The 25,867-nt window shown below is 49.5% G+C and overlaps 1 protein-coding gene across 2 annotated transcripts; it reads left to right on the forward strand.

Moving 5' to 3' along the window:
* Positions 1–90: 90 nt before the first annotated feature.
* C1H19orf47 (chromosome 1 C19orf47 homolog) lies at positions 91–25,700 on the forward strand. Of its 2 annotated transcripts, XM_006995820.4 has the most exons (11): positions 91–193; positions 3,434–3,549; positions 7,534–7,585; positions 10,494–10,581; positions 10,667–10,781; positions 12,203–12,284; positions 15,675–15,812; positions 18,372–18,521; positions 21,951–22,021; positions 24,029–24,374; positions 24,953–25,700. In XM_006995820.4, exons 2-11 carry the CDS (start codon positions 3,505–3,507, stop codon positions 25,048–25,050), a joined length of 1,185 nt encoding a protein of 394 aa, XP_006995882.1. In that variant the 5' UTR covers positions 91–193; positions 3,434–3,504; the 3' UTR covers positions 25,051–25,700. The 2 variants fall into 2 exon arrangements, with proteins under 2 accessions (XP_006995882.1, XP_006995881.1); XM_006995819.4 differs by lacking the exon at positions 24,953–25,700 and having other exon boundaries at positions 24,029–24,659.
* The last annotated feature ends 167 nt before the right edge of the window (positions 25,701–25,867 follow it).

The raw sequence follows: 25,867 nt of genomic DNA on the forward strand, positions 1-25,867 counted from the left end.
ACGGCGATACGCGCACGCTCGCTGGTTGGCGGCTAGGGAGGCTAGAGCGGCCAGGTGGGCGGGTCAGTCAGATCCGGTTTCCAGGGCAGGACTTCCGGGGCGGGCGGCCGGGGCGGAGGGAGGAGTGGCTGACAGTTGGCGCGACCAGGAGGGCGGGCAGGCTGCTCGTGGGGGTGCGGGCCGGCAGGGCCAGGTGAGGTGCGGGCCTGGCTGTCGGGGCTGGGTCTGAGGAGGTTGGGGATGAAGATGCGGAGTGACCAAGGGTCTGGATTCCCAGTGCGGGCCACCCCGCGCTACCGGATAAGCGATTTCTTTTTCCGAGCCTCAGTTTCCCCCTCTGTACAATGGGGGCCCGAAGCCGACCGTAGTACCCTCTTAATGGGACGTCAGCCAGCTCGTGCACGCCGCGGCTGCGCCCAGCGCTCCTCCTCTCGTTACTCTTCCATCCTTGTTAGCGCCGATGATGATAGCGCGGGAGATGGCCGGGCTATGCAGGCCAGCGGGTGTGGGTTCGAATCTCAGCTCCGCGGTGCGGCACTGGGCCTGTGTCTTTACCTCTCTGAACCCCAGCTTCCTCTGCACAGCGATAGTCTCAGGCTCATAGGTTCATCGTGCAGATTCTGATGAATATCTTTGGCATGCCAAGAGCTCGGTGGATTGGGATTGTAGTAGCTGAGAGTTCTAACAAAATAGAGGAGGGGAAGCCCAGAGAAAGCAAGGGGGCAAGATCGATACCCTGCTGTTTGCCGAGTCTTGAAGTTGATTTAAAATAATGACTGGTGCATGTTCCTCAATTTAAAAGGCTGAAATTTACGTTGTTATCCTATTTGGGAAATGAACACTGCTTGCCAGGAGAAGGAAAATGTAACTTGAAATACAATAGAACAGCCTCTTCAGTTGTGGGCGGTGAATGAAAGATACTTGAAAATTGAATAATTTGTTTGTTTGTCTGTTGGTCTGTTTGTTTGTTTGTTTATCCATTTATTTATTTATTTATTTATTTATTTATTTATTTATTTATTTATTCATTTATTTATTTATTTATTTATTTATTTATTTATTTATTTATATTTGAGATCTCTATGTAACTCTGGCTGTCCTGGAACTCGCTATGTAGACCAGGTTGGCCTCGAATTCACAGAGATCCACCTGCCTCTGCCAAGTGCTGGGATTAAAGGTGTTCGTCACCATGCCCGGCTGGCTAAGTAGGCTTATATTTGGATCCCCACTCATACCTGCGTGCAGCTGACATTCCGTCCACAACTGCCCCACTCTGTCACTGGTTTAGTTAAGATTTAACTTACTGCATACTTATTACGTGCCATTCATAGCAGGAGCTTGGAGTTTGCTTATTTTATCCCTCTGACACCATTTTAAAATTAAAAAAAAAAAAAAAAGGTTTTATTGTGTGTGCTAGGTCAGAGGACGACTTGGCCTGTGGCCTTTACCTATGAAGCCATCTCACTGCCCCACGCCACACTAATGGGCAGTGAGCCTGTGTGTGCATTTGTGTGGAGATGAGGACAACTTTTGGGAGTTGTCTCTACCACGTGGGATGTAGGTTCAGGGGACTGAACTAATGTTGTCTGAGTTGGAGGCAGGCCTCTTTGGTAGGTTACCTTCTTTCTTCTTCTTCTTCTGTTTTTTTTTTTTTTTTTTTAATCTTTTTCTTTATAGTGCTTGCTAGCTAATCGCGTCTCGGCCTTTTGGCTAAGATCAGGTGTAAAGCGCTTGCTGGGCAAGTGCTCCACCATTGAGCCATTTCCCAGCTCTTGGCTTTGTGAGGTAGGGTCTCCATGCAGCACACCTGGCCTGGAACTCAAAATTTCATCTTCCATTTCCTGAGCTGGCATGATGGGTAGTAATAGGATCGTTTAAATGGCTCTGAGAGGTGAGTCCCAGAAAAACAGAGCAAAGCCAGGCTCCTCCTATTCCGCCCTTCTTGGTTTCTTGGAGACCTTGGTGTTTAGCCTTACTCTCTGTAACTCTTGCTCTCCTACATCAGCCTCCAACACCACGCTTTGGATCAAGTCTCCTAAGGACATAAAAGCACGTGGATTCTAATAAATAGTAATTCCTTGAGTTATGAGAGCTGTCATTTTAAAAATGTTAATTTTGTCAATTTTCACTATTCAGAAAGAGATGGACTTTTAAAATATTAACCTGTGTGTATGTGTGTTATGTGTACTTGTTTGTATGTTCACTCATGTGCAGTTGTGCATGTATGTACGCGCCTGCGGATGCCAAAGTTGGGTGTCTTACTCGGTCCTCCTTTATCGTGTATTTTGAGTCAGGGTCTCTCACTGAACCTGGAGCTCACCCATTTGGGCAGACAGACTGGCCGCTGAGCTCCAGGGATCCGCCTGTCTTCACTTCCCCAGAGCTTGGCTTTATTAGAAGTGGGTGGTGGGGATTTGAATTCAAATCGTCATACACAATACTGACTGAGCCATCTACCCAGCTGGGGAGATGGACTTTTTAAAAAGAAGATTCATTTATTTTTATGTGTATGTATATTCCCTGCTTGTGCATGTTTGCACCACACACATGCCTGATGCACGTGGAGCCCAGGCTGTTGGATCCTCTTGGACTAAAGTTACAGGTGGTTGTGACCTGTGTGTGAGTGCCGGGAACCAAACCAAAGCAAGAAGTGCTCTTAACCTCTGAGCATTTCTGGACCCTGGAAATGGTTTTTAAGATAGTAGAGAGTGCCTCAGAGATGAAGGCAGGAAGATTTCGAATTCAGGAGACCTAGTTTCAACAAATGGGAACAAACCAAACCAAACAGACAAAATGGTATAAAGGAGATGAAATTGAGTTCAAACAGTGACTTCATTGCCCTAGTATTTTTTCTTTCTTTCTTTCTTTTTTTGTTTTTTTGTTTTTTTTTTTTTTTGAGACAGGGTTTCTCTGTAGTTTTGGTGCCTGTCCTGGGATCTCGCACTGTAGACCAGGCTGGCCTGGAACTCACAGAGATCCTCCTGGCTCTGCCTCCCAAGTGCTGGGATTAAAGGCGTGAGCCACCACCGCCTGTATTTTTTTTTTTAATTTAATAATTTATTTAAATTTACTTTATGTGCATTGGTGTGTAGGTGTGCATTGGTGTGAAGGTGTCAGGTCCCCTGAAACTGGAGTTACAGACAGTTATGAGCTGCAATGTGGGTGCTGGGAACTGAACCCGGGTCCTCTGGAAGAGCAGCCAATGCTCTGAACCACTGAGCCATCTCTCCAGCCCTCTTGTTTAGTATTAACTGAGGCCTTCCAAGGATAGGCTGGTTATGCGTGCTGTGTAGCAGTCCCTCAGCCTCCATCCGTTGGACTGACCCGAGTTCAAGTCCTGGCCCTGCTGTTAACCTGCTGTGCTTTCTTGGGCTTACTGTTCACTCTGTCTTTAACTTTGTTTCCTCTTTTTGTTCATCTTTCTTCCTCCCAGGCTCAAAATGTAAGGAGAGGTACATATTCTCAGTTCCTGGCACAGAGTAAACACTCCCAAGGACCTGCTCCATGGGCTTCGGAATCAGAGAGAACTTGCTTTGGAATCTCAGAAAGGTCAGTTGCTACATGAGACACTTGGCAAGTGCCTGTTCCTTGCTGAGTCAGGTGTGTTGTTTTTAATTGATGAGAACGGGACTAATAATAGTCTTCCCCGGTGAGGCTGTTGCAAGGCATCTTCGTGATGCTCCGACCTGGTGGCTGGTTGTGCTTGGCATGTGCCGTGACCTGACTTTCTCAGAGCTGTCTCTTGTACTGTTTATTGGTGTCAAATCCAGAACTTGCTGTGTAGCTAAGGATAGCCTTGAGCTTCTGAACCTCCTGCCTCTGCCTCCAAAGTGCTGGGACTGCTGGTGTGTGTACCTGGTATGTATGGTGCTGGGGATGGAGCCCAGAGCTTCATGTATGCTGGGTGAGCACTTTCCGAACTGAATTACACCTCTAGCCCCACCCACCTGCTTGATCCTGGGTCTGCTCTATAGCCCAGGCTAGCCTTGAACGTGATGTGTAGCTTGGGCTGGCCTCCAAAGCTCTTTAACCCCTTTAAGCAGTGGCTCATCTGAGTGACAATTGGTTTTCCATTTCTTTGGAGCCTCTTAGGGTCTGGTACCCCCACCCCATCCCCTGCCGGTCTGGCTCTTAAACACACCGAGGAGCTTTTAGCTTAGGGCACTAGACTCAGTGTCCCCTTTCCTGGAATAGTCTTCCGCTAAAGAGCCACACACTCACTTCTCCTCCCCCAGGGCTCTACACGACACCTCAGTCTTTGCAGATCAGCCTGTTGGAAACGGCTCCCACCCTTCCCCGGCCGTCTGTGCTTTTTCCACAGCACTGCCTTTGTAGCTGTTTGGTTTGCTGTCTGTCCCCTGCTTCTCTGCTCCCAGCTGGGCTCCATGGTTCTGTCCCCTCCGGACCCTTAAGTACCTCCCACATGGAAGGTTCTTGGGAAACCTGTCTGGTTGTTTATTTGGCTGTGGACCACACCCAAGCCTTGCGAATCCTAGGCAAAAATTCTGTCACTGAGCTACATACCAACTAAATCTTTTATGTTTGATGCAGTCTTATGTCGCCTAGGCTGGTCTTGAACTCGTGAACCTCTTGTCTCAGTCTTCTGAATGCTGGAATTTCAGACACTCTACCATGTTTGATTTTTGTCTTAAGGCTTGAGAAAGAGCCTCACACTGGATGTGGTGGCATACTTCTTTAATTTCAGCATTGAGGGGCAGAGACAGGGGAATCTCAAGTTCTGCCTGATCTACAGAGTACATTCCAGGACAGCTAGGACTATAAACATACAAACAAACAAATAGAGAAAGCCTCACTTTGTAGCCTGGGCTGTCCCCCTGCCTCAGTTTCCTGAGTAGTGGGGTAGCAGGCGCATCCACTGTGCCTGACTCTGTTAGGAAGTTTCCTTTGAGCAGTGGGTGGGTCCATGTGCTGGGATTTGGGGGCCACTATTCCAGCTAGACCTCTCATGGTGTGAGGAATGGAAGCTTGGACATTTGCCTTCTGTGCTGGTCCTTTCATGTCAACCTGCCACAAGCCAGGGTCATCTGGGAAGAGGACTCTCAGTTGAGAAAATGCCTCTATAAGATTAGCTTGTAGGAGCCAGGTGGCACTTGGGAGGCAGAGCCAGGTGGATCTCTGAGTTCGAGGCCAGCCTGGACTACAGAGCGAGTTCCAGGACAGCTAGGGCTACACAGAGAAACCCTGTCTTTTTTTTTTTTTTTTTTTTTTTTTTCATTTATTTTATTTTATTTTATTTTATTTTTCCATCACAGGCAATTTATTTTGTTCTGTTCATTCACAGTTAATACAGAAAATACTTGGAAACATTTCCATATAATGTTTGACACAGAAATCATCAAATAGAAGTATACAATGTTGACAGGAGGTAGTACATTTATAATTTATAACCCCAAATGTATTTATAAATTAGAAATGGAAAGATCTACAAATGAAATTATGAAGGTTCACCAAAGTCATTTAATCTGTCAGTTTCTCATTCATTTTTATGTCTTAATAATATTCTATTGTATGAATAAGGCACATTTTATTTCTCTCCAGTATTTGATAGCTATTTGAGTTGTTTTAACTTTTTTACTATTAGCAACACACTGCTGTAAACCTTCATGTACATGTTTCATAGGTGCACATTTTCAGTAGTTTGAGGATATATTCCTAAGGGTAGAATTGTTGAATAACAGAGTAACAATGTTTTGCATTTTGACCAACCACCAAACTGTTTTGCCAAAGTGGCACACCATTTTACAATCTCACCAAATCCTTGTTTTTAAGGCTCTGATTTTTTTTTTTTTTTTTTTTTTTTTTTTTTTTTTTTTTTTTTTTTTTTTTTTTTTTTTTTTTTTTGTGTGGAAAGAAAGAAAATTCCACTTTAATGTACTTAAGAACTCATCCATGATACATTAGGCCTGGCCCTGGTAAGGCCTGGCCAGTCTCAGGAGCAGGTTGCCAGAGGCTAATGCTACCAGCACAGGGAGATTTGCTGACAGCAGACCCAGGCAGGCAGGTATTAGCTATTTGCTCTGCATCAGTAGTTTACAGTCTTAAATTATTTTTTTAATATTATTCAATGAACTCAGTAGCTCAATCTACCTAGAAACAGCTACCAGAAGTGTAACGTTCCCGTTCTCTTCCAAGGAGGATCACGATCCTTGCTCCAAACGTCTAAGTCCTGTAGTGTTGGGACTGGGCATCAAGGCCGGCCTGGTTCTCGGCTCTCCTTCTAGATGGATTCTTCCGACAGTTAGCTAGTGGCAGAAGACCTGGGACAGGGCTGGGGGCCCAGACGTGGTCTGCCCATTACAGGCCCAAGCTGTGTCGGAGGAGCATCTACTTGAGTGGGGTCAGGAACAACCTAAGAAGGAGCTCTCTGGTCCACTTCAACGGTACTGGATGAAGGGGAACAGATGGCGCAGAAAGCCATTGCTCTGCCCTCTCTGATTGCCTGGTGCCTTCTTCTCTTTGGCTGGCTGAGCCATCTCTTTGCAGTGTGTCCCTATGGACTTGGAGCGCGTTGCACTTGGAGTGTGTCTCAGCGACCACCCAGTGCTGGTGGTGCTGTTGTTGTTGGCGTTGTCGTGCTCTTTGTCGCGTAAGGCTCTGATTTTTATACAAAAGCATTCAATCATTCTGTCAGACCAAACCAGGAAAAGTAAGCTATAGTTCAGAGCTGTTCTATTCCATTTACTATGCAAAGCCATTCTTGGCGTTTGCAACTCTCAGCCCTTTTGAGTATTCTTGCTGCTTAAAAAATGAAAAAAAAAAAAAAAAAAAAACCAACCAAAAAACCAAAAAACAACAGCAAAAAGATTAGCTTGCCGGGCGATGGTGGCGCATGCCTTTAATCCCAGCACTCAGGAGGCAGAGGCAGGTGGATCTCTGTGAGTTCAAGGCCAACCTGGGCTACTGAGAGAGATCCAGGAAAGGCACAAAGTAGAGAAACCTTGTCTCAGAAAAACCAAAAAAAAAAAAAAAAAGGTTAGCTTGGTTAGGTTAGCTTGTAGGCAAGTCTGGGGGCATTTTCTTCATTGGTGATTGATATGAGATGACCCAGCCCACTGTGGGTGATGTCGTTCCTGGGTAGGTGGTCAAGGTGTTATAAGACAACTTGACTGAGCAAGCCAGTAAGCAGCACTCCTCCATGGCCTCTGCATCAGTTCCTACCTCCAGGTTCCTTCCTTGAGTTCCGGCCCTGACTTCCCTCCAAGATGGACTACAAGCTGTCAGATGAAATAAACCCTCTCCTCTCCAAGTTACTTTTGTTATGGTGTTTATTACAGCAGCGGACACCCTAACTAAGACGCCATCTTTGAGCTCCTTCCCAGGCAGAAGTGGTAGCTGTGATGGCAGCCCTGTCTGTCCGAGGCTGCTGACGTCCTGCCAGCTGCTCCAGGCTATTCTTGGTTTGTGAGCCCCTAGTCCAGGAATGCTCCTCTGGCAGGCAGACGGGCAGGCAGCACCGGGAGCCTGAGGCTCTCCATGGGCCGACGAATGGGACCTCTCCCTTCTCTCTTCCAGGCTCCAGGAAGCAGGGTCACGGCCAGGGAGACGATGGTCTCGGTGACTATGGGTGAGTCTGATTTCCCTGCAGGGCCCCTCTGCCTGCCCACCTCCCTTTCTGGGGTGTGGTCTGGGTCTAGAGAGGTGGAGCGGGGAGGCTTGGTAACAGGCAGGAACAGCTGGGCTCTACTGAGGTGGGGGCGGGGCTGGAGCCTGTGCAAGGCTGGCTGTTCTCTTCCTGTGTTGGGCCTCCTGCATTAGGAGTTTGGCCTGGGGAACTTGGTAAGGCCCTCTGGTGCATGCTCCACCTGGACCTGTGAGATGGAGATGGTAATCCTGCAGTCTGGATTGAGGAGATTACCACATGTGGAATCCTGGGCACAGTTCTCAACAGATGTTAAATGTGCTTGCTGGGAGACAGCCCTGATTATCCCCCACTCTCTTTCCGGAGATGCAGTCCCATGCTAACAGGCTCACCTGCGAGTCCTTGGAGCCAAGGACGACCTTGACCTCTTCATCTTCCTGCCTCCACTCCCAGTGCTGGGATCACAGGTGTGCTACCACCAGCCTGGCTAGCTTGTGTGATCCTTCTCTTGCTCTCTGTTTTTGGGGTGGAGGGAGATCTAGTCTCCCTATGTGACCAGGCCACATTCAGATCCCTGCCCTAAGCTCCTGAGTGCTGGGGTTAGAGCTGTATGCCACCACGCCCAGATCCCCAGGTCTTTCCAAGCCGTCTATTGGGGTTGTCAAGGCACAGAGATCACATGGTGGCTTAGGAAAATGTTGAGATCTATTGCACATGTAGGAAAATCGAAAGCTGGGCTGTGACACATGCCTGTAATCCCAGCACTCAGGAGGCAGAGGCAAACTCTGTGAGTTTGAAGCCAGCCTGGTCTACAGAGAGAGTTCCAGGACAGCCAGGGCTACACAGAGAAACCCTGTGGGAGTGGGGGCAGTGGAATTAAAAGCAACTAAAAGACAAATATTTAGCAAGGCCCAGGCTTTGCGTTTGCATAACAAAACATGCAGTGTATCATCATGATGTGTGCCTTTATGTAGCGTGATATTGGAGCTGAACTGTTGACTTTCCTTTTGAATGCTGTGTAGTACTTTACATGTTTGTTTACGGATGCCACTGTCAAGGGATATTGCTTAGGGCTTGAGGTGTAGCTAAGTGGTAGAGCACTTGCCCAGGACTCACCTGTAGGGACTTGGAGTATGGCTCAGTATTGTGGTTTACTAAGGGCAGAGGAGGTAGCTCAGAGCTAGAGTAGAGCCCTTAACGGACCTTCATAAGCCATGTTGCATCTGCAGCACTGCAGACAGACCAACAGTTTTGTTCCGGGATAGATAGATAGATAGATAGATAGATAGATAGATAGATAGATAGATAGATAGATAGATAGATAGATAGTGTATAGTCTTGACGGTTTCTCCTGGTGTTTGTGTAGTAACCTCACCCTGCTGATTCTAAGATACACTGTTAGGGAATGTAACATTTCTGGGTAGGGGCTACATCTCTTTTGTTTGTTTTTGGAGATAACATCTCACTCTGTAGTTCTCCGGAGCATTCACCGTGTATCCCAGACTGGTCTCAAACCCACCGCTGCAGCCTCCTGAGTGCTGGGATTAAAGGCTGGCACCACCACCTGTGGCCTAGGTATTTCTTAATGGCCACTGGTTTATGACAGCTCAGTTGGTCACGTGCTTGCCTTTTCTCTTAAATACATGACGTGGTGGTGTGAGCCTGATGTAGAGATTCTGCAACTCCTTGGTCACCAGGCTCTGTAGGGCCTTTGTAAGTGGTGCACACTTGTGATCCAGCACAGTAAGGCAGGAGGATCACTCTTAGCTACTTGGTGAGGTCAAAGCAAGCCTGAGATTCATGAGATCCTGACCTTTTTTTTTTTTTTTTTGAAGCAGGGTCTCACTATGTAGCCTTGGCTATCTTGGAACTTGATATGTAGACCAGGCTGGCCTTGAACTCACACAGAGAGATCCACCTGCCTCAGCCTCCCAAGGTGTGTGTCACCATGCTAGCTGAGACCCTGTCTTTAGAAAAAAAAGGGACTCAAGGGAAGCAGGTGGGGATTAGCTTGGTGAGCAGAGCGCTGGCCTAGCACGCACAAGGCCCTGGGTTCAATCCCCAGCACCACATACACTGATCATGGTGGCAGCACACATCTGCAAGTCCAGCCCTGGGTAGGTGGAGGCAGGAGGATCGAGAGTTCAAGGTCATCCTCAGCTACAGAGTAAATTTGAGGCCAGGCCTGGGCTCCACTAGACCTTGTCTTAAAAAACTAACAAACAAACAAACCATTTAAGGCTGTCTGGACTCAGTCCACCCGTCCACCCAGTGACCTGAGCACATGGGTACTGTTAGTACTGCAGTGTTAGCCAGGTGAGGATGGATTTCTTGACTAAGGGTCTAAGGAACAGGATTGGACCTGTGCTGTGTGCCCAGGAAGTACTTGGTAGATGTATAGTACCATTACAAATTACAGATGGGGAAACTGAGGCACTGAGCTTTGACTTGCTCACAGCTTTTTCCTTGCTCACAGGAAGGAAATGGCAGAGCCAGGATTGAAACAGTCAAGCTTCCTGATAACAGATATGAATGAGAGCCTCTCCTTGAGGCTTGGTTGCTCCCTGCTAAAGCCCATGGACTGGCTCCAGGCCTGGGCTCCCCGCCGGGCCATGTGCTGAGCGCTTTCAGGCCAGGCACATGGGATAAGGCACCAGGACGAGGTGAAGCTGTAAGAACAAGGTCAAAGGACCGGGAACTTGGGAGCATCATGCCTGGCATGTTAAACCTCCCAGGTCCCAGTTTGGGGACTCAGTGCCTGCTGACTCACAGGTGCTCAGGGGTTCTCAGTCCCTTGAGAGCTCACAGTGCAGGGCTGGCATGCACTGGGTCGATTTGTGGAAGCCACTGCTGCTGCAGTTTGCTATGAATGACTGTCCTGTCTAACCCCCAGCCACTTCCGAGTGGATCCAGTTCTTCAAGGAAGCCGGCATTCCCCCAGGACCTGCTGTGAATTATGCTGTGATGTTTGTGGACAATCGGTAAGGAGGCTGATGGGACAGGGTAACCTGGGCAGGAGGAGGTGGGAACTGGCTGGGTGGGGCCTCATCACCATCCTCTCCACAGGATCCAGAAGAGCATGTTGCTAGATCTCAATAAGGAAATCATGAACGAGCTGGGCGTGACTGTAGTGGGTGACATCATTGCCATCCTCAAGCATGCCAAGGTGGTCCACCGCCAGGTAGGTGCCCTTCTGTGCCTCTGACTGCCTGGGGAAAGTGTGAGTGAGGCTGGAGGGGATTGTTGAGGGGCCAGTGGGAGGCCTGGCAGCAAAGGAAGGTGCAGTGGTGGAGGCAGGGTTAGCTCTTTGCTCTGTGACGTTGGGCATGTTGCCTGACTTTCTGAGCCTTGTTTTCTGTCTCCCCTCTGCAGTGAGGCAAAGCATAATTTTGTGTTTCTTTTTCCATTTTTCACATGTGTGTGGTATACACACATGGACACACATGAATTGTGCATGTTCACGTGTATATGTGCATGTGGAGGCCCAAGGTTGATAAAGGGAATTATCCTCAATCACTCTTGCACCTTATTCAGTGAGGCAAGATCTCTCAATCAAACCCAGAGCTTGCTGATACAGCCACCAGATGCCCTGAACCTTTATAGTAACATGTGCAATAGATCTCAACATTTTCCTAAGCCACCATGTGATCTCTGTGCCTTGACAACCCCAATAGACGGCTTGGAAAGACCTGGGGATCTGGTCGTGGTGGCATACAGCTCTAACCCCAGCACTCGGGAGCTTAGTGCAAGGATCTGAACCTGGCCTGGTCACATAGGGAGACTAGATCTCCCTCCACCCCAAAAACAGAGAGCAAGAGAAGGAGCAAGCAAGCTAGCCAGGCTGGTGGTAGCACACCTGTGATCCCAGCACTGGAAGTGGAGGCAGGAAGATGAAGAGCTCAAGGTCGTCCTGCAGAGCACCCAAGTTCAGTTCCTAGCACTAATATCATGAAGCTCACAACTGCTTATAAGTGCAGCTTCAAGGGATCTCATACCTGTGGCCTCTACAAGCACCTGCACTCTCATACACCACACACACACACACACACACACGCACACGCACACGCACACGCACACGCACACGCACACGCACACGCACACGCACACGCACACACCCAGACAACTAAAAATGGATTAAAAAACAACCCCAGAGCAGAACAGATTTTGTTTTTTGTTGGTTTATTTGTTTTGTTTTGTTTGTTTTTTTCAAGACAGAGTTTCTCTTGTGTAACCCTGACTGTCCTGGAACTCGCTCTGTAAACCAGACTGGCCTGGAACTCACAGAGATCCCCCTGCTTCTGCCTCCCGAGTGTTGGGATTAAAGGCGTGCGCCACCACAGCCTAGCTGGCAGAACAGCTTTTTCTTTTTTTATTTATTATTTATTTATTATGTATACAGAAGAGAGCACCAGATCTCATTACAGATGGTTGTGAGCCACCATGTGGTTGCTGGGAATTGAACTCAGGACCTCTGGAAGAGCAGTTGGTGCTCTTAACCTCTGAGCCATCTCTCCAGCCCGGCAGAACAGCTTTTAAGGCCTCTGGGTGCTGCTCAGTGCTCTAGGACCTCTTCTGGGCTAACCTGCGACCTTTCATTTCCAGGACATGTGCAAAGCTGCCACTGAGTCAGTGCCCTGCAGCCCCAGTCCCCTCCAGGGTGAGCTTCGCCGTGGCGCCTCTAGTGGTGAGTTGCATCTGTTCAGTCTCTTCCTTCATTGTATCCCTCACTGAAGGGAACACATCTGCATTCCGCCCCCCTTGTAGTTTGCAGAGGTGGAAGCAGAGCCGTTGAGGCCCTCCCTCTATAAAGGACCAAATGAGCGAGGCAGGGAGTGACTGTTTGTGTAGCCCTTTCTCACTGTAGTCATGATTTTTTAAATTAGTGTGTGTGTGTGTGTGGGGGGGGGGTCTCACAAGACAAAGAAAGTTAGGGGACATGTTGTGGGGGGTGGTTTTCTCTTTCCACCATATGCTCAAACTTGGGTCATCAGGCTTGGTTGTAAGTACCTGACCCGCTAAGTCATCCTTCTGGCCTCCCCTGCCCCCCTCCTCTTTAAACGGAAGTTTATATAGCCCAGGCTGGCCTTGAAGTCACTATCCTCCTGCCGTAGCATCTTGCTTCTGGGGTCACGACATCTGATTTAGTCTTTGGTGGTGCTCGGGATGGAGCCCAGAGCCTGTGCAGGCTGGCCGCAGCAGACTGGCTGCAGCAGGCTGATGGTGCCGTTCACTCAGCCGCACCTCAGCCCGTATACCTTACCTTATACACTCCTCTTTGTCCTAGTTTGCTTGTGGTTTTTTTGGGGGGCGGGGTTTCAAGACAATTTCTCTGTGTAATACCCCTGGCTGTTCTGGAACTCACTGTAGACCAGGCTGGCCTCGAACTCACAGAGATCTGCCTGGCTCTGCCTCCCGAGTGCTGGGATTAAAGGCGTGCGCCACCACCGCCCGGCACCCAGCTCTCCTTCTTACACCTTCCCAACCAGTCACCTGCCGGGAGTGGCACTGCCCACAGTGGGGCAGCCTCCCCACCAGTTGTCAGTCAAGAAAATACCCCACAGACATGTCTGTAGGCCAGTCTGATGGAGGCATTTTTTGACCTCTTCTCTGATGTCTCTAGTTTGTGTAAAGTTGATTTAAAAAAAAAACAAAAACAAAAACAAAAAACTAACTAGCCATACTTCTAAAAAAATGTATTTATTGTTTACATTTATTTATTCTGTGTGTATGTGTTTGGGGAGTACTCGAGTGCCATGGCACATGTGGTGGTTATGTGACCCCCACTTCCACCATATGGGTCTCGGTGATCAGGACCTTCACCCACAGTCTTGCCTTTCTTCACTGAGTCGTCTCAGTGTCCCCCATGTGTCCTTTTTAAGGACACCTTGTTTACTATATGCTGTTGAGTCATTCCCTGAGCTCACAGCCAGCACCACCGTGACTCATTCCAGAGCAGAGCCTGTAAGCCACACGTTTTCCATGAAGCACACGATGGCCTCTCCATGCGGTGCAGTGTCACACGGCACTTAGCAGTGTGCTTGGTGTCATTTAAAGCTGCATAGTCTCCAAGCAAAAGCAGAAAGGAGACCAGTTTTTACATTTCTCGCAGTAAGTAGACCATGGAAGGACACTTACAGGAGCTGACACCAGAGGCCACAGGATCCCTTTGCCATAGGCTGGGAACATGTGCTGGGTGACGGTGCAAATCTGCAAACAGCTGCAGAAGCACCAATGTATTGATGTATGGGCTGTAGTGAATCCCAGTGAGCAGATGAGTGTGCACACACAGACTGAAGACCTGGGCAACAACAGAGTGAGACCCTATTTAAAAACATACGGAGCTGGGCTAGAACTCAGCTGACGGAGTGCCCGCCCAGCATACACGAGGCCTTGGACACGACCCCAGCTCCAAACAGTCAGGCACTGTGGTGCACCCTCTAATCTAGCCCTTGAGAAGTGGTAGCAGGAGGGTTAGACGTTTAAGTAGGGGCTGGAGAGAGGCGCAGTGATTAGGAGCACTGGCTGCTCTTCCAGAGGACCTGAGTTCAGTTCCCAGCACCGGCATCAAGTAGTTCACAAATGCCTGTAACTCCAGCACCAGGGGCCTGACACCCTCTTCAGGCCTCCAGAGGAACCATCTCAAACAAGGTAGAAGAAAAGGACACACACACATCTGAGTGTCACAGTTCTGTGTCACACAATTCACACACATGAATGGACACACACACACACACACACACATAAACATAAGCAAGCAGTTATAGACATTTACTTCTCACAGATAAATAAACACGAAGTCATAGACATGTACTTCTCACAGTTTTATGGGTTGGCTGGTCATGGTACTCTGACCCAGTTCAGCGGGTCTCTGTGGTTCATGACGTCTAGATTGAAGTATGGCTTCATTTACACATCTGATTACTGGCTTGATGTCAGCTGGAGTAATAGAGGTGACTTGGTGTCTTCCATTATGCAGCAGGCTAGCCTAGGCATGCTCACCTACGGTGAGAGTCACAGGGTTCCTAAAAACAGCAGTAGCAGGCAGGCTCCAGCACCGGGGCTCTGCTCTTGTGCCACTGGACAAAGTCACAAGGCTGAACTTGGAGTCCGTGCTGGCAGGGCACAGCCGGAGGTCTTAATGCAGGGAGGCTGTAGAAATCAGGCTTCATTTCTCTAACAAGCCCACAACACACATACAGAAAAGGGTTCGATCCTAACGGCTTTGTGGCTGGCTGTGTAACTCGGCTCTAGAGTGTAGGCTTAGCCTATGAGGCCCTGTGTTCTAGCCTCAGCCCGAAAGCCTCAGCATTCAATTGTTAAAGGCTCTGCTGAATAGCATTCAGTATAAGGTAGCGGATAGCCATTGTCCAAAGTCAGAGACAAGCATGGCTGTCCTTCCAGAGTCAGGGATCCCACGACTCTGGCTGCCAGTCTTTCAAAAGTGCCTGTCCATAACATTTTCATACCTTTCTGGATGGCCTTTTCTCTTTCCTCCCTCCCTCCCTCCCTCCCGCCTCTGCCTCCGAGTGCTGGGGTTAAAGGTGTGTTCCACCATGCCTGGCCTACATGCCTTTTATAATTTCAAGTAACTGAAAAATGAAACCAAAGCTGTGCATGGTGGCTCGTGTGTATAATCCCAACACTCAGGAGGCTGAGGCAGGAGGATTACATTGTGAGTTCCAGGCCAGCCCAGAGTGAGACAAAGTCTTTAAAAAAAAATCCCGTCAAGTGATGAGGACTGTGGAAGAAAGTGTGTCATGGGTCAGGGGAGCAGAAGTAAAAGGGGGTCCTGGTGGGGTGGGACGTTAGAGGAGTTTTCTCTGAGGGGTCAGACATGGTGAGCTGTTCCTGGGAATAGGAAGCTGCCTTCCAGGTTCCTTAAGCACCCCTTACATTACGAGGACGCAGCAGCCACAGGGTGACAGCAGCGGCTGCTTCCTTAGTCCAGTGCTCTCCTTTGACGTCCTGGCCCCACACTCCTGGACCGTTCTTCCAGAATCCTCCTCCTGCCATTTCCCAGTCCCTTCTCCAGGGCACCCATAGCCTGACTGGACTCACTTCCGTCCTCCCACAGCGGCTTCTCGAATGATCACCAACAGCTTGAACCATGACTCTCCACCCCACACTCCCCCAAGGCGGTCGGACACCAGCACTTCCAAGATCTCCGTCACCGTCTCCAACAAGATGGCAGCGAAGGGTGCCAAGGCTGCCGGTGAGGACTCTCGGGCAGGTGTTGGGCAGAGCTGCAGGGGAATGTGGGTGTGCAGAAGGCGCGCGCTCGTGCGTGCGTGCGTGCGTGCGTGCGTGCGTGCGTGCTTGTTTGCTTTTTGCGTGGTGTATGTGGGGGGTGCTGCTGAGCGTGACAAGGTGCTTCAGACCACCCAAAGGTCATTGACCTCTGTGAACTTGATCGAGTCTGAGAACTTAATTTTTGTTTCTTTTTTTCTTTTTTAAATTAAATTTATTTTACATCCTGACCAAAGTTTCCCCTCCACCCTCTTCTCCCATCCCACCCCCACCCCTGCCTCCCCTATTCACTCCTCCTCTGTTTCTGTTCAGCAATACACCTCCCATGGATATCACAAAGCATGGCATATCAAGTTTCTGTACGACTAGGCTCCTCACCTTGTATTAAGGCTGGGCAAGGCAACCCAGTATGAGGAAGAGGGTCCCAAAAGCTAAGCAAGGCCTTAGGGACAGGCCCTGCTCCCACTGCTATGAGTCCCACAAGTAGACCTCTGTTTGTTTTTAACTTAAAGATTTATTTTTATTTTTTTAATTATGTGTATGTATGTGGGTGTGTGCTTGTGTGCACAGGTGTCCGTGGAGGCCAGAAGAGTGGTTTCCCCGGACCTGAAGTTACAGGCCATTGTGAGCTTTCTGATGTGGGTTCCGGGAACTGAACTTGGGTCCTCTGCAAAAACAGTACTTGATCCTAAGCACTGAGCTGTCTCTCTGGCTCCTTGTTACTGTTTCTAGAAGGGCAGTGATGGTGTCTTGGTTTCGAGGACAGTGAGAAACCCTCCAAGATAGACTGGAGACCTGGCTTTTCCACTTCTCCTTGGTAACTGAGGCTGGCCTTGAGATTGTTATGTAGCTTCGATGACGTTGACAAAAGCCCTGGATTCAATCCTCAGCACCACAAAAATTTATAAGCATAAAAGTAAAAGTAAGAGCCAGGCAGTAATGGCGCACACCTTTAATCCCAGCACTCTGGAGGCAGAGGCAGGTGGATCTCTGAGTTGGAGGCCAGCCTGGTCTACAGAGGGGGTTCTAACACAGCCAGGGCTATACGGAGAAACTCAGTAAAAAAAACAAAAAGTAAATAAATGTGAGAAGCTAGGCATGGTAGTACATACCTGTAAGTCCAGCATTCAGAAAGCAGAGGCAGGGGGGTCATTCCAAATTCAAGTTTGGTTTGGTCTATCTAGAGAGTTCCATGCTAGCTAGAGTTAGAGCAAACCAAAAAGAAAAACCAGAAAGCTAAAAGTAGTTAATAAAGTGCTGAAACCTCCTGACACTGTGAAGGGAATTCTTTTTTGTGGTTGAAGTATAAAGTAGGTGTCGTAAAGCATGCTGGAGTGGAGAGGTTGAAGCAGGAGGATTACAAGTTCCAGACCGGCCTGGGCTACATAGTGAGACCCTGGCTTAGCAACAGAAAAAAAGTTTAATTTAGGGTTGGTGACACTGCTCAATGAGCCAATGCTTTTGCTGCCGTGATTGATGACCTTAGTTCAGTCCCTGGGACCCACGTGGTGAAGGGAGAGAGCCACGGATGTACACACACATATCATAAGTATAGATAGTTTTATTTTTTACTTATTTTATTTTTTAAGATTTATTTATTTATTATGTATACAGTGTTCTGTTTGCATGTATGACTGCAGGTCAGAAGAGGGCACCAGATCTCATTATAGATGGTTGTGAGCTACCATGTGGGTACTGGGAATTGAACTCAGGACCTCTGGAAGAGCAGTCAGTGCTCTTAACCTCTGAGTCATCTCTCCAGCCCTATTTTTAACTTATTTTATGTGTATGGATGTTTTGTCTACATGTATGTCTGTGCATCGTGTGAATGCCTAGTGCCAGCAGAGGCCACAGAGGGTATCTGATCCCCTGGAACTGAAGTTACAGATAGTTGTGAGTTGCCATGTGGGTGCTAGGAATTGAACCCAGGTCCTCTGGAAGAGCAGCCAGTGCTCTTTACCACTGAGCCATCTCTCCAGCCCCCAATACATATATTTTAAAGTATAATTAGTTCTGCAAAATACCTAAACGGTAAGTATGGACCTTGGTTACTTGTTAAAAAGTGAAAGCACAAAAAGAATAGGCAAAAGGCACAAGCACATGCAGTTCTGAAGGCAGCACTATGGGATTGGAGGATCTACCCACCCAGCGGGTCCCACAGTCCAGATGTCTGGGAAGTCACCACTGCTTGCGAATCCCAAGCACATCTTGTGGTTTAGTGACTAATGTCCTCAGTGGCTCAGTCTGGTGACGGGGGCAGCTGTGCACATGAAAGATCAGTCACACAAGTAAGGAGATGAAAGACTGGTGTGCAGCTGGCATTGTGCATGTCCATAAGCCCAGCCCTCCAGGGCTAAAGCAGCATGATCGTGAGGTGAGGCCAGCATGACAATATAGGGAGACCTTGTCTCCAAAGAGGGAGGACAGAGACTGACAGATTGTCATGCCCATAGCTAGTTCTCCCACCACCCCCAACCTCAGAACATCCATGCCTGAGGGAGCTGACCCCATGTCTCCTTACCAGCTCTGGCCCGCAGGGACGAGGAGAGCCTGGTGGTTCCTACCAAGCGGCGGCGGGTGACTGCTGAGATGGAGGGGAAGTACATCATCCACATGCCGAAGGGGACCACCCCCCGCACCCGCAAGATCCTGGAGCAGCAGCAGGCAGCAAAAGGTTGGGGCTGTGTGGGCTGCAGATGGGGCTCTCTTAGCTTGTCACCAGTGACGGTCCTGCCCAGTGGGTGGGGGCTTAGAGGGGAGCAGCTGCCATAGAGGAAGAGACTCCCTCACCTCTGCACTGCCATCCTGCAGTTCATGAAGCTGGGTCCTCATGCCTTATCCCTGGAGGGCAGGGATAAAAAGACGGCTATGGCTGGCCTGGCAAGCAGGTGACCATACCTGGCTAAGAGTGGCCTCAGTGGACACCAGTACTGTGAGGCAAAGCAAGGGCTCATCCTCAGTGCTGTGGAGACGGTGGCCCCGTGGTGGTGATGACATTTTAGAAAGTTCTGCCGGTGCTCCTGGAGGAACTTTCAGATGGTGTACATCTTCTTCCTGGGCCCCATGCCTGTGGGTGTTGTCCCTCTCTGGAGCAGGGCAGTGTGTGGACTTGCAAATGTACTGAATATAGAGGCTCTACTCTTTCTCCTTGATTTCGTTTATTTTTATATATTAAAGGCATGCGCCACCGCCGCCCGGCCTTATTTTTATATATTTATGTATTTATTTTTTGGTTTTTCCAGACAGAGATTCTTTATATAGCCCTGGCTCTCCTGGAACTAGCTCTGTAGAGCAGGCTGGCCTCAGACTCACGGAGATCCTCCTGCCTCTGCCTCCCGAGTGCTGGGATTAAGGCGTGCACTGCCAATTCCTGGCCAGTTGGTTTATTTTTTTACGTTCTGTTTTTGAGGTGCTGGGGATCTTACCTTGTGCATGCTAGGGTAGTGTTCTGCCTCCTACTTAAAGCCTCAGTCTTTTTTATGTGTGTGGCACAAATAACATTATTTTCTAGATATCAATATAAAATTTCCTCCAGTTATGTCTTTCTTTCATTTTTAATCTTTTATTCTTTCATACTTTACTTAAAAAACTATTTTGTGGGTCTGCTTATGTGAATTCATGTGCATAATGTGTGGCAGTCCTCGAGAGCCAAAAGGGGGAGTTAGGGTCCCTGGAACTGGGATACTAGGAATTGAACTGAGGTCCTCTGGAAGAGCAGCCAGTGCTCTTACCTGCTGAGCCGTCTCTCCAGTCTCTGTTCTTTGATAACTTCATCCATGTGTACATTCTACCTTGACTGGATCTACCCTTGCCAGATACCCCAGCATGCCCCCCTCTTACATTCACGTCCTGTCCTTTTATTTTTCTGGGGCGGGGGGGCTTACTGCTCCCTATTAGAGCTGCCTGCCAGAATGACCTTGTTGGCCTGCTGTTCTGCAGGCCTTGTGTGAGTGACCACAGTGCAGTTAGTTCCCGTGGCATGTCACACCCAGAAGTCAGCCTTTCCCAGCTTCTCCAGCTCCCATGCTCTCCTGCCCACCCTCGTGCAGTGAGTGTCCTGTGAGCCTTAGGGAGGTCGATGTAGGTGGTCCGTGCAGGGCTGAGCACTCAGTGCACACAACTCTCGGCGCTCTGACCAGTTGAGTCTTTGCAGTAACTGCTGCCCACTGTCGAAGAAGCTTCTCTGACCAAGATGAGGGCAGCACTAATATGGGTATAAACAAACGTGTAGATATGTTTAAATTATTCTTTATTTATGTGAACATGTGTGAGTCTATGTGTATGTGAGTTTATGTGTACCACATGCATGTAAGAGCCTACAGAGGCCAGAAGAGGGTGTCAGATCCTCTGGAACTAGAGTCACACAGATGATGTAAGCTGCCATGGGGGTACTGGGAAATTCTGCAAGAGCAGTAATTGCTCTTAACTGCTGAGCCATCTTTTCAGAGCCCCCATCCCCCTAAACATGAATATTTAGAAGGCAACTTGATAACATGTCCATTTACCAAAACAACAGTATTAAATTTTCTATTTGGGCCTATGATCTCCTAAGCTATGGGCATTGGACCAGGTTTACCATACCAGGCCTGTATTTCCTCCTGTGGAGCAGGCCTCAAATCTAATCAGGAGCTGTTGGTTAACTCCATAACCTCATGCCACTGTTAGACCAGTGGGCACATCTTGCCTGGCAGGTTGATGTTTTAGCATTCAGAATTCACTGCTAGGTCATGCCCCTGATGGCTTTTCCCCCCAGTGGCCTGCATAGTACCTTTCAACACTGAAGCTAGCCATCAAGGAGGAAGCTTGTTTTCCTATCAGTTTAGTTTGGTTTTTCTCTGTCCTACAACCGAAGTGTGCTGTGCCTGCCTTATTAGGGTCAACTGTCATGCTGGCTGTCCTGGAGCTCACTAACTCACAGAGATCCCCCTGCCTCTGCCTTCAAAGTGCTGGGATCAAAGGCATGTGCTACCATGTCTGAGCTGGTGGCTTATTCTTTTTTAATGGTCATTTGTTTCCATAATATTTTGGGCTATGACTCAGTGAACATTGTGAACACTGTTATTGGTGGAGATGTAGAGTTTGCTTGTTTGTTTGTTTGAGGGAGGATTTCTCTGTGTAGCCTTGGCTGTAGCCCAGGAACTCGATTTGTAGATCAGGCTGGTGGCCTTGAACTCAGAGATCCACCTGCCTCTGCCTCCAGAGTAGTGGGATTAATGGTGTGTGCCACCACTGTCTGACTGAGATGTAGGTTTTATTTCGTAGAGGACTCATTACCATTCATCACATTCTGCCAGATGCCCACAATTGCAGACTTAAAAGGAACAAAGCTGGATGGGATAGCATTTGGGAAGTGTAGGCAGGAGAATCGGGAGTTCAGGGCCAGCCTCGGTTACATAGTGAGTTCAAAGTTAGCCTAGGCTACATGAGACCCAATCTCAAAGAGGAAACATGTTCCCTTCCACATCAACTTATACAGAGACACAATGAATTTCAGGTGTCAGTTTTCATTGATTGTTTTAGTTAGGGTTACTGTAGCTATGATGAGCATCATGATCAAAAGCAGTTGGAGAGGACAGGGTTTATTTGGCTTACACTTCCGCATCACTGGGGAAGTCAGGACAGAGACTCAAACAAGACAGGAACCTGGAAGCAGGAGCTGATGCAGAAGCCATGGAGGGGTTCTGCTTACCTGGTTCTTTCATGGCTTGTTCAGTCTGCTTTCTTATAGAATCCAGGACCACCTGCCCAGGGATAGCACTACCCACAGTGGGCTGCGCCCTTCAGCATCAATCACTAATTAAGAAAACGCCCTCCAGGCTTGTCTACCGCCATCTTATGGAGGCACTCCCTCCTCTTAGGGGATTTCAGCTTGTGTCAAGTTGACATAAAGCTAGCCAGCTCACTGGTCTTTCCCCATCTGACCCTTGGGAGTTTGTGTGCAGGGCAACAGGAGCGACCAGTGCAGCTAGTTGCAAGGCCTGAGCCGAGCACGCATGGTCTGTCCCTAGGTCATCTCACCTTGGCGTCTGTGCTGTGCTCAGCCTAGACATGGTCCCATGGGGCCACAGGCAGGTGCTGCCTCATGGTGCCACTTCTCTCCCAGGTCTCCATAGAACATCCGTATTTGATCGCCTTGGGGCTGAGACCAAAGCAGACACGACGACAGGGACTAAGGTGAGTACGGCGTGCTGGAGCGGCTCGTGTGGGCCGTGCTGGTCCTCTCGGTGTGCTTCCTGCACCACGGTCTGTGTCCCGGGTGGCCGGGCTCTCTTCCCACCCTTTGAGCCTGTTTTCTCTTGGCTGAGGTGGATTTCTTGTTTGCCCTTTGTCCTTTCGTAACAATCTGCTTGGCTGCTGGATTTCTTTCTTCCACCCCCAGGTCCTAACTAGTCTCAGGATCTTCTACCATAGCAATCCTGTCCTGAGCCTCCAGCTCAGGTGCCTGCTGTCTGCATTCAGTCAGCTGAATGCATTCCAAGCTGGATGCCTCCATCTGTCCTTAGCTCCGCCACCTCTGCCTGATGCATGGATAGGGTCCCACAGTGCTGCATTAACCCTTATAGCCCTGTCCCCACTGTTACAGCCATGCTGCCGCACGAAGAGGAGGTTTTTCTGTTGCTTCTACTTTTTTGTGACAGAGTCTCATATAGCTCTGGGCGGTCTGACACTGTAGCCAAGTGATTGAACTCCTGATCCTCCTGCCTCCACTTCGCAAGTGCTCAGATGACAGGCATGCACTGCCGCACCTGCCCTCTTTAGGACTGGATGTCTGAGGGGGTGTTGTTTGTTTTGAGTCAGTCTTTCCTGGAGCCTAGGCTGGCCTAGAACTTAAGATCATTCTCCTTCAGCCTCATGAGTACTGAGATCACAGACTCGCACCGGTGCTTCCAAGGTGGTTCTTTTTTTTTTTTTTTTAAACTATGCCCACAGCAAAACCTAGTCTGACTGCTGTAACCAGCGATTCCCTAGGCCCCGGGCATGGAGTGTGGTTAGAATACCCTAGAGCTCACTCTGACAGGCTGGATGGCCTTGGCATTGTCATTTTAGCCATTTGTACCTCGGTTCCTGAATCTATATAATGCCAGTTAATAGGGCGGCTATGGGTGTCAGCAAGAGGCTGGGATGTGGGACACAGCAAGCGCTCCTTAGGTATCACCCACAGTGGACACTATGGCTTCCGCTGAGTCTCGTGCTCACCAGCGTGGAACCGCCTGCCCTCTGTCTCTCACCTCCCAGAATCTTACCATGATGGCGATGGTAATACGGGCTCCTAGGACTGGAGGTTCAGCCATGTGAGGCTTTAGTGAGTGCTCAGGAAGTGTGGCTGTCACTTCTGCCTCCGAAACCGAAGGCGTGCTTCTTCTCTGCTCACTCATCTCGGAGGGCCTGCAGTCCCTGGCATCTCTGAGGAGACATGGATTGTCCCTGACTCCTGCCCTCCAGCCTGCCACTCCCCTTCAATGCTGGCAGTGATGGCCCACATCTATCATCCCAACACTCAGGAGACTGAGGCAGGAGGATCTCCAGCTTGAGACTGTGGACTGCGTAGTAACCCTTGTCTCAAAGTAAAGGAAAAGAAAATCCATGAAGACATATTGTCCTTCATAGTACACGACTGACCATTGATATTGTTCAATTAGTCAAGTTATTTCTGATGCTACCTCTTCCATCAAGCTATGACTCCAGGAGGGTATGGCCAGGGTTGTCCTAACCATGATGGTATCCTTAACACTGTTCATCCTAGGCTGGGGTTCATAAACTACCTGCTAAGTAAATGACTGAGTATGGGGGGCTGGGGTATAGTTCAGTGGTAGAGTATTCCCAGCTATGTATAAGGCCCTGAATTCTGTTGAAAGCATGACACCGTAAACAGCTAAAATGACCTGGGCAATCCTGCCAGTGCTCAGCCTGCCCTTGGCCAGGCACTCCTGTTTCTCCCTGTCGTTATTAGAGCTACTGCCATTCAGCTTTCGGAGCTCCAGTGGCCTGAGCCCTTTCCTAAGGAACCTTCCTGGGCTCCTGGCACAGTCAGGTCTTCCTCTGGGCCCCCTGGCCTCTGGTCCCTGTCACCATTACATAGGATGACACTGAACTGCCAGCTGACTTTCTTAGAGGCCAGCACAGAGCAGGCAGCTGTTGAGTGACTAAAATGACCCACTGTCCTTTCTCTGACATCTGCAGCCCACAGGAGTTTTCAGCCGCCTAGGGGCCACCCCAGAGATGGATGAGGATTTGGCCTGGGACAGTGACAATGACAGCAGCAGCTCTGTCCTGCAGTATGCTGGGGTCCTAAAGAAGCTAGGACGGGGCCCCACCAAGACCAGTCCCCAGCCAGCACTGACTGTCAAAGCCAAGGCCACAAGCTCTGCAACCACGACAGCTCCAAGGCTGCGGCGCCCGGCACTTCCCTCTCGCCCTGGGCCAGAGAAGAAGCCGGAGTCCCTGCCCAAAGTCAGTGTCCTCCAGAGACTGGGCAAGGCTGCCGTTGTGTCTGAGGCCCAGGACAGCCAGGTCACAAGCACCAAGAGTAAGTCCTCAGCTGAGGTCAAGTTCGCCATTCAGAGGACTCTGGTAGGGCCCCGGGGGAGCAGCTCCATTGAGAGCCTTGGTGCCCAGATGGACCATGCAGGCACTGTGAGCGTGTTCAAAAGACTGGGCCGAAGGACTTTCTAGCCGGCACACAGGGTGGGGTGCAGCATGGAATGGCAGGCAGGTTCCTGCTTCCATCCCTCCCTCCCAGCTCTCGGTGACACAAGGCTTGGCTCTCCAGCATTCATGCTGCTGGTTCCAAGCACTTGGTACACAGGCCTTTTCCTGGCCTTCGATGTTCCTGTGGCCTGCCCTTGCCTGCTCCGGGACTCTCCCGGCCTGCCCTCTGTCCTCTGTGCACTAACTGTGGCCTTGGTAGATCCCTCTCTACCTCTTCCCAAAGCCAAGTGCCCTGCCTGCCCCTGCCGCGCAGCCCACCCCTCACTGGGGCGCCCCCTGGAGGCACTCCCTCTGCCCCACCCCGACTTCCCTTCCTCTTCTCCCCTCCCCCTGCTGTGGTGTCTCTCTTCTCTTCACTCTTTTCATTTCTCTTCTGTTTTCTGTCCCTGTGGCAAGGCCCGACCGTCCGCTGCATCCTGCCTGACCCTCCTGCACCTCTGACCTCCCAGCGGCCCCCTCGTCGACGGTGGCGTCGAACCTGTAAAGACTGTTAGCCGCCTTCCATTCCCAGGCTGGAGGGACCCCCCCAGATCCTGGCCTGCAGCTGGGGCACCTCCGTTTCCCTGCCCTGATTGATGGTCTTTTTCCTTGGTGGGTGGTGGGCAGCAGACCCTGGGTTGGGAAAGGCACTGGGGGAAGGTGACGGCTGTTTTAATATATTTTTGTGACTTCCAAACTGTCCTTCCCCTCCTTCCGTGGGGGGCGCTGGTGAAGGGCTGGGCCCAAAGCGTCAGCACCTGAGTTGAAGGGTAAATGGTGACAGTCCCCTTGATGAGGTCCTCTCCTCCCCTCCGAGTTACAGTGCTCTATCCCCAGGGCTCCTCCTGTGGAGTTCACCGGTTCCTGCCACACAGTCGGTTGGTGGCTTGGTTTTATTTTGAGATGGAATCTCATTATATAGCCCTGGCTTACCTGGAACTTGCTTTGTAGATCAGGTTAGCCTCAAACTCTCAAGAGACCCACCTGTCTCTGCCTCCCAAATGCTGGGATTAAAGGCTTTTGCCATCATACCCAGCTGGCTTTCTTTCTTTTCTTTTTCTTTCTTCTTTCTTTGAAACCCAAGATGGCCCAAATTTGATATATAGTTGGAGAAGACTTGAAATATCTCTCTTTAAAAAAAACACAGTTATTTTGTGTGTATAAATATTTTGCCTCTGTGTATGTATCAGGCACCTGAGTACCTAATGCCCATGGAGACTGGAAGATTTTGGATCCCTGAGACTGGAGTTAAGGACAGTTGTGAGCAGCCCCTATGTGGGCTCTGGGAACCAGACTTAAGGTCTCTGGAAGAGCAACAAATGCTCTTAACCA

This window comes from Peromyscus maniculatus, chromosome 1 (assembly GCF_049852395.1).
Source record: "Peromyscus maniculatus bairdii isolate BWxNUB_F1_BW_parent chromosome 1, HU_Pman_BW_mat_3.1, whole genome shotgun sequence".
Taxonomy (NCBI): Eukaryota; Metazoa; Chordata; class Mammalia; order Rodentia; family Cricetidae; genus Peromyscus; species Peromyscus maniculatus.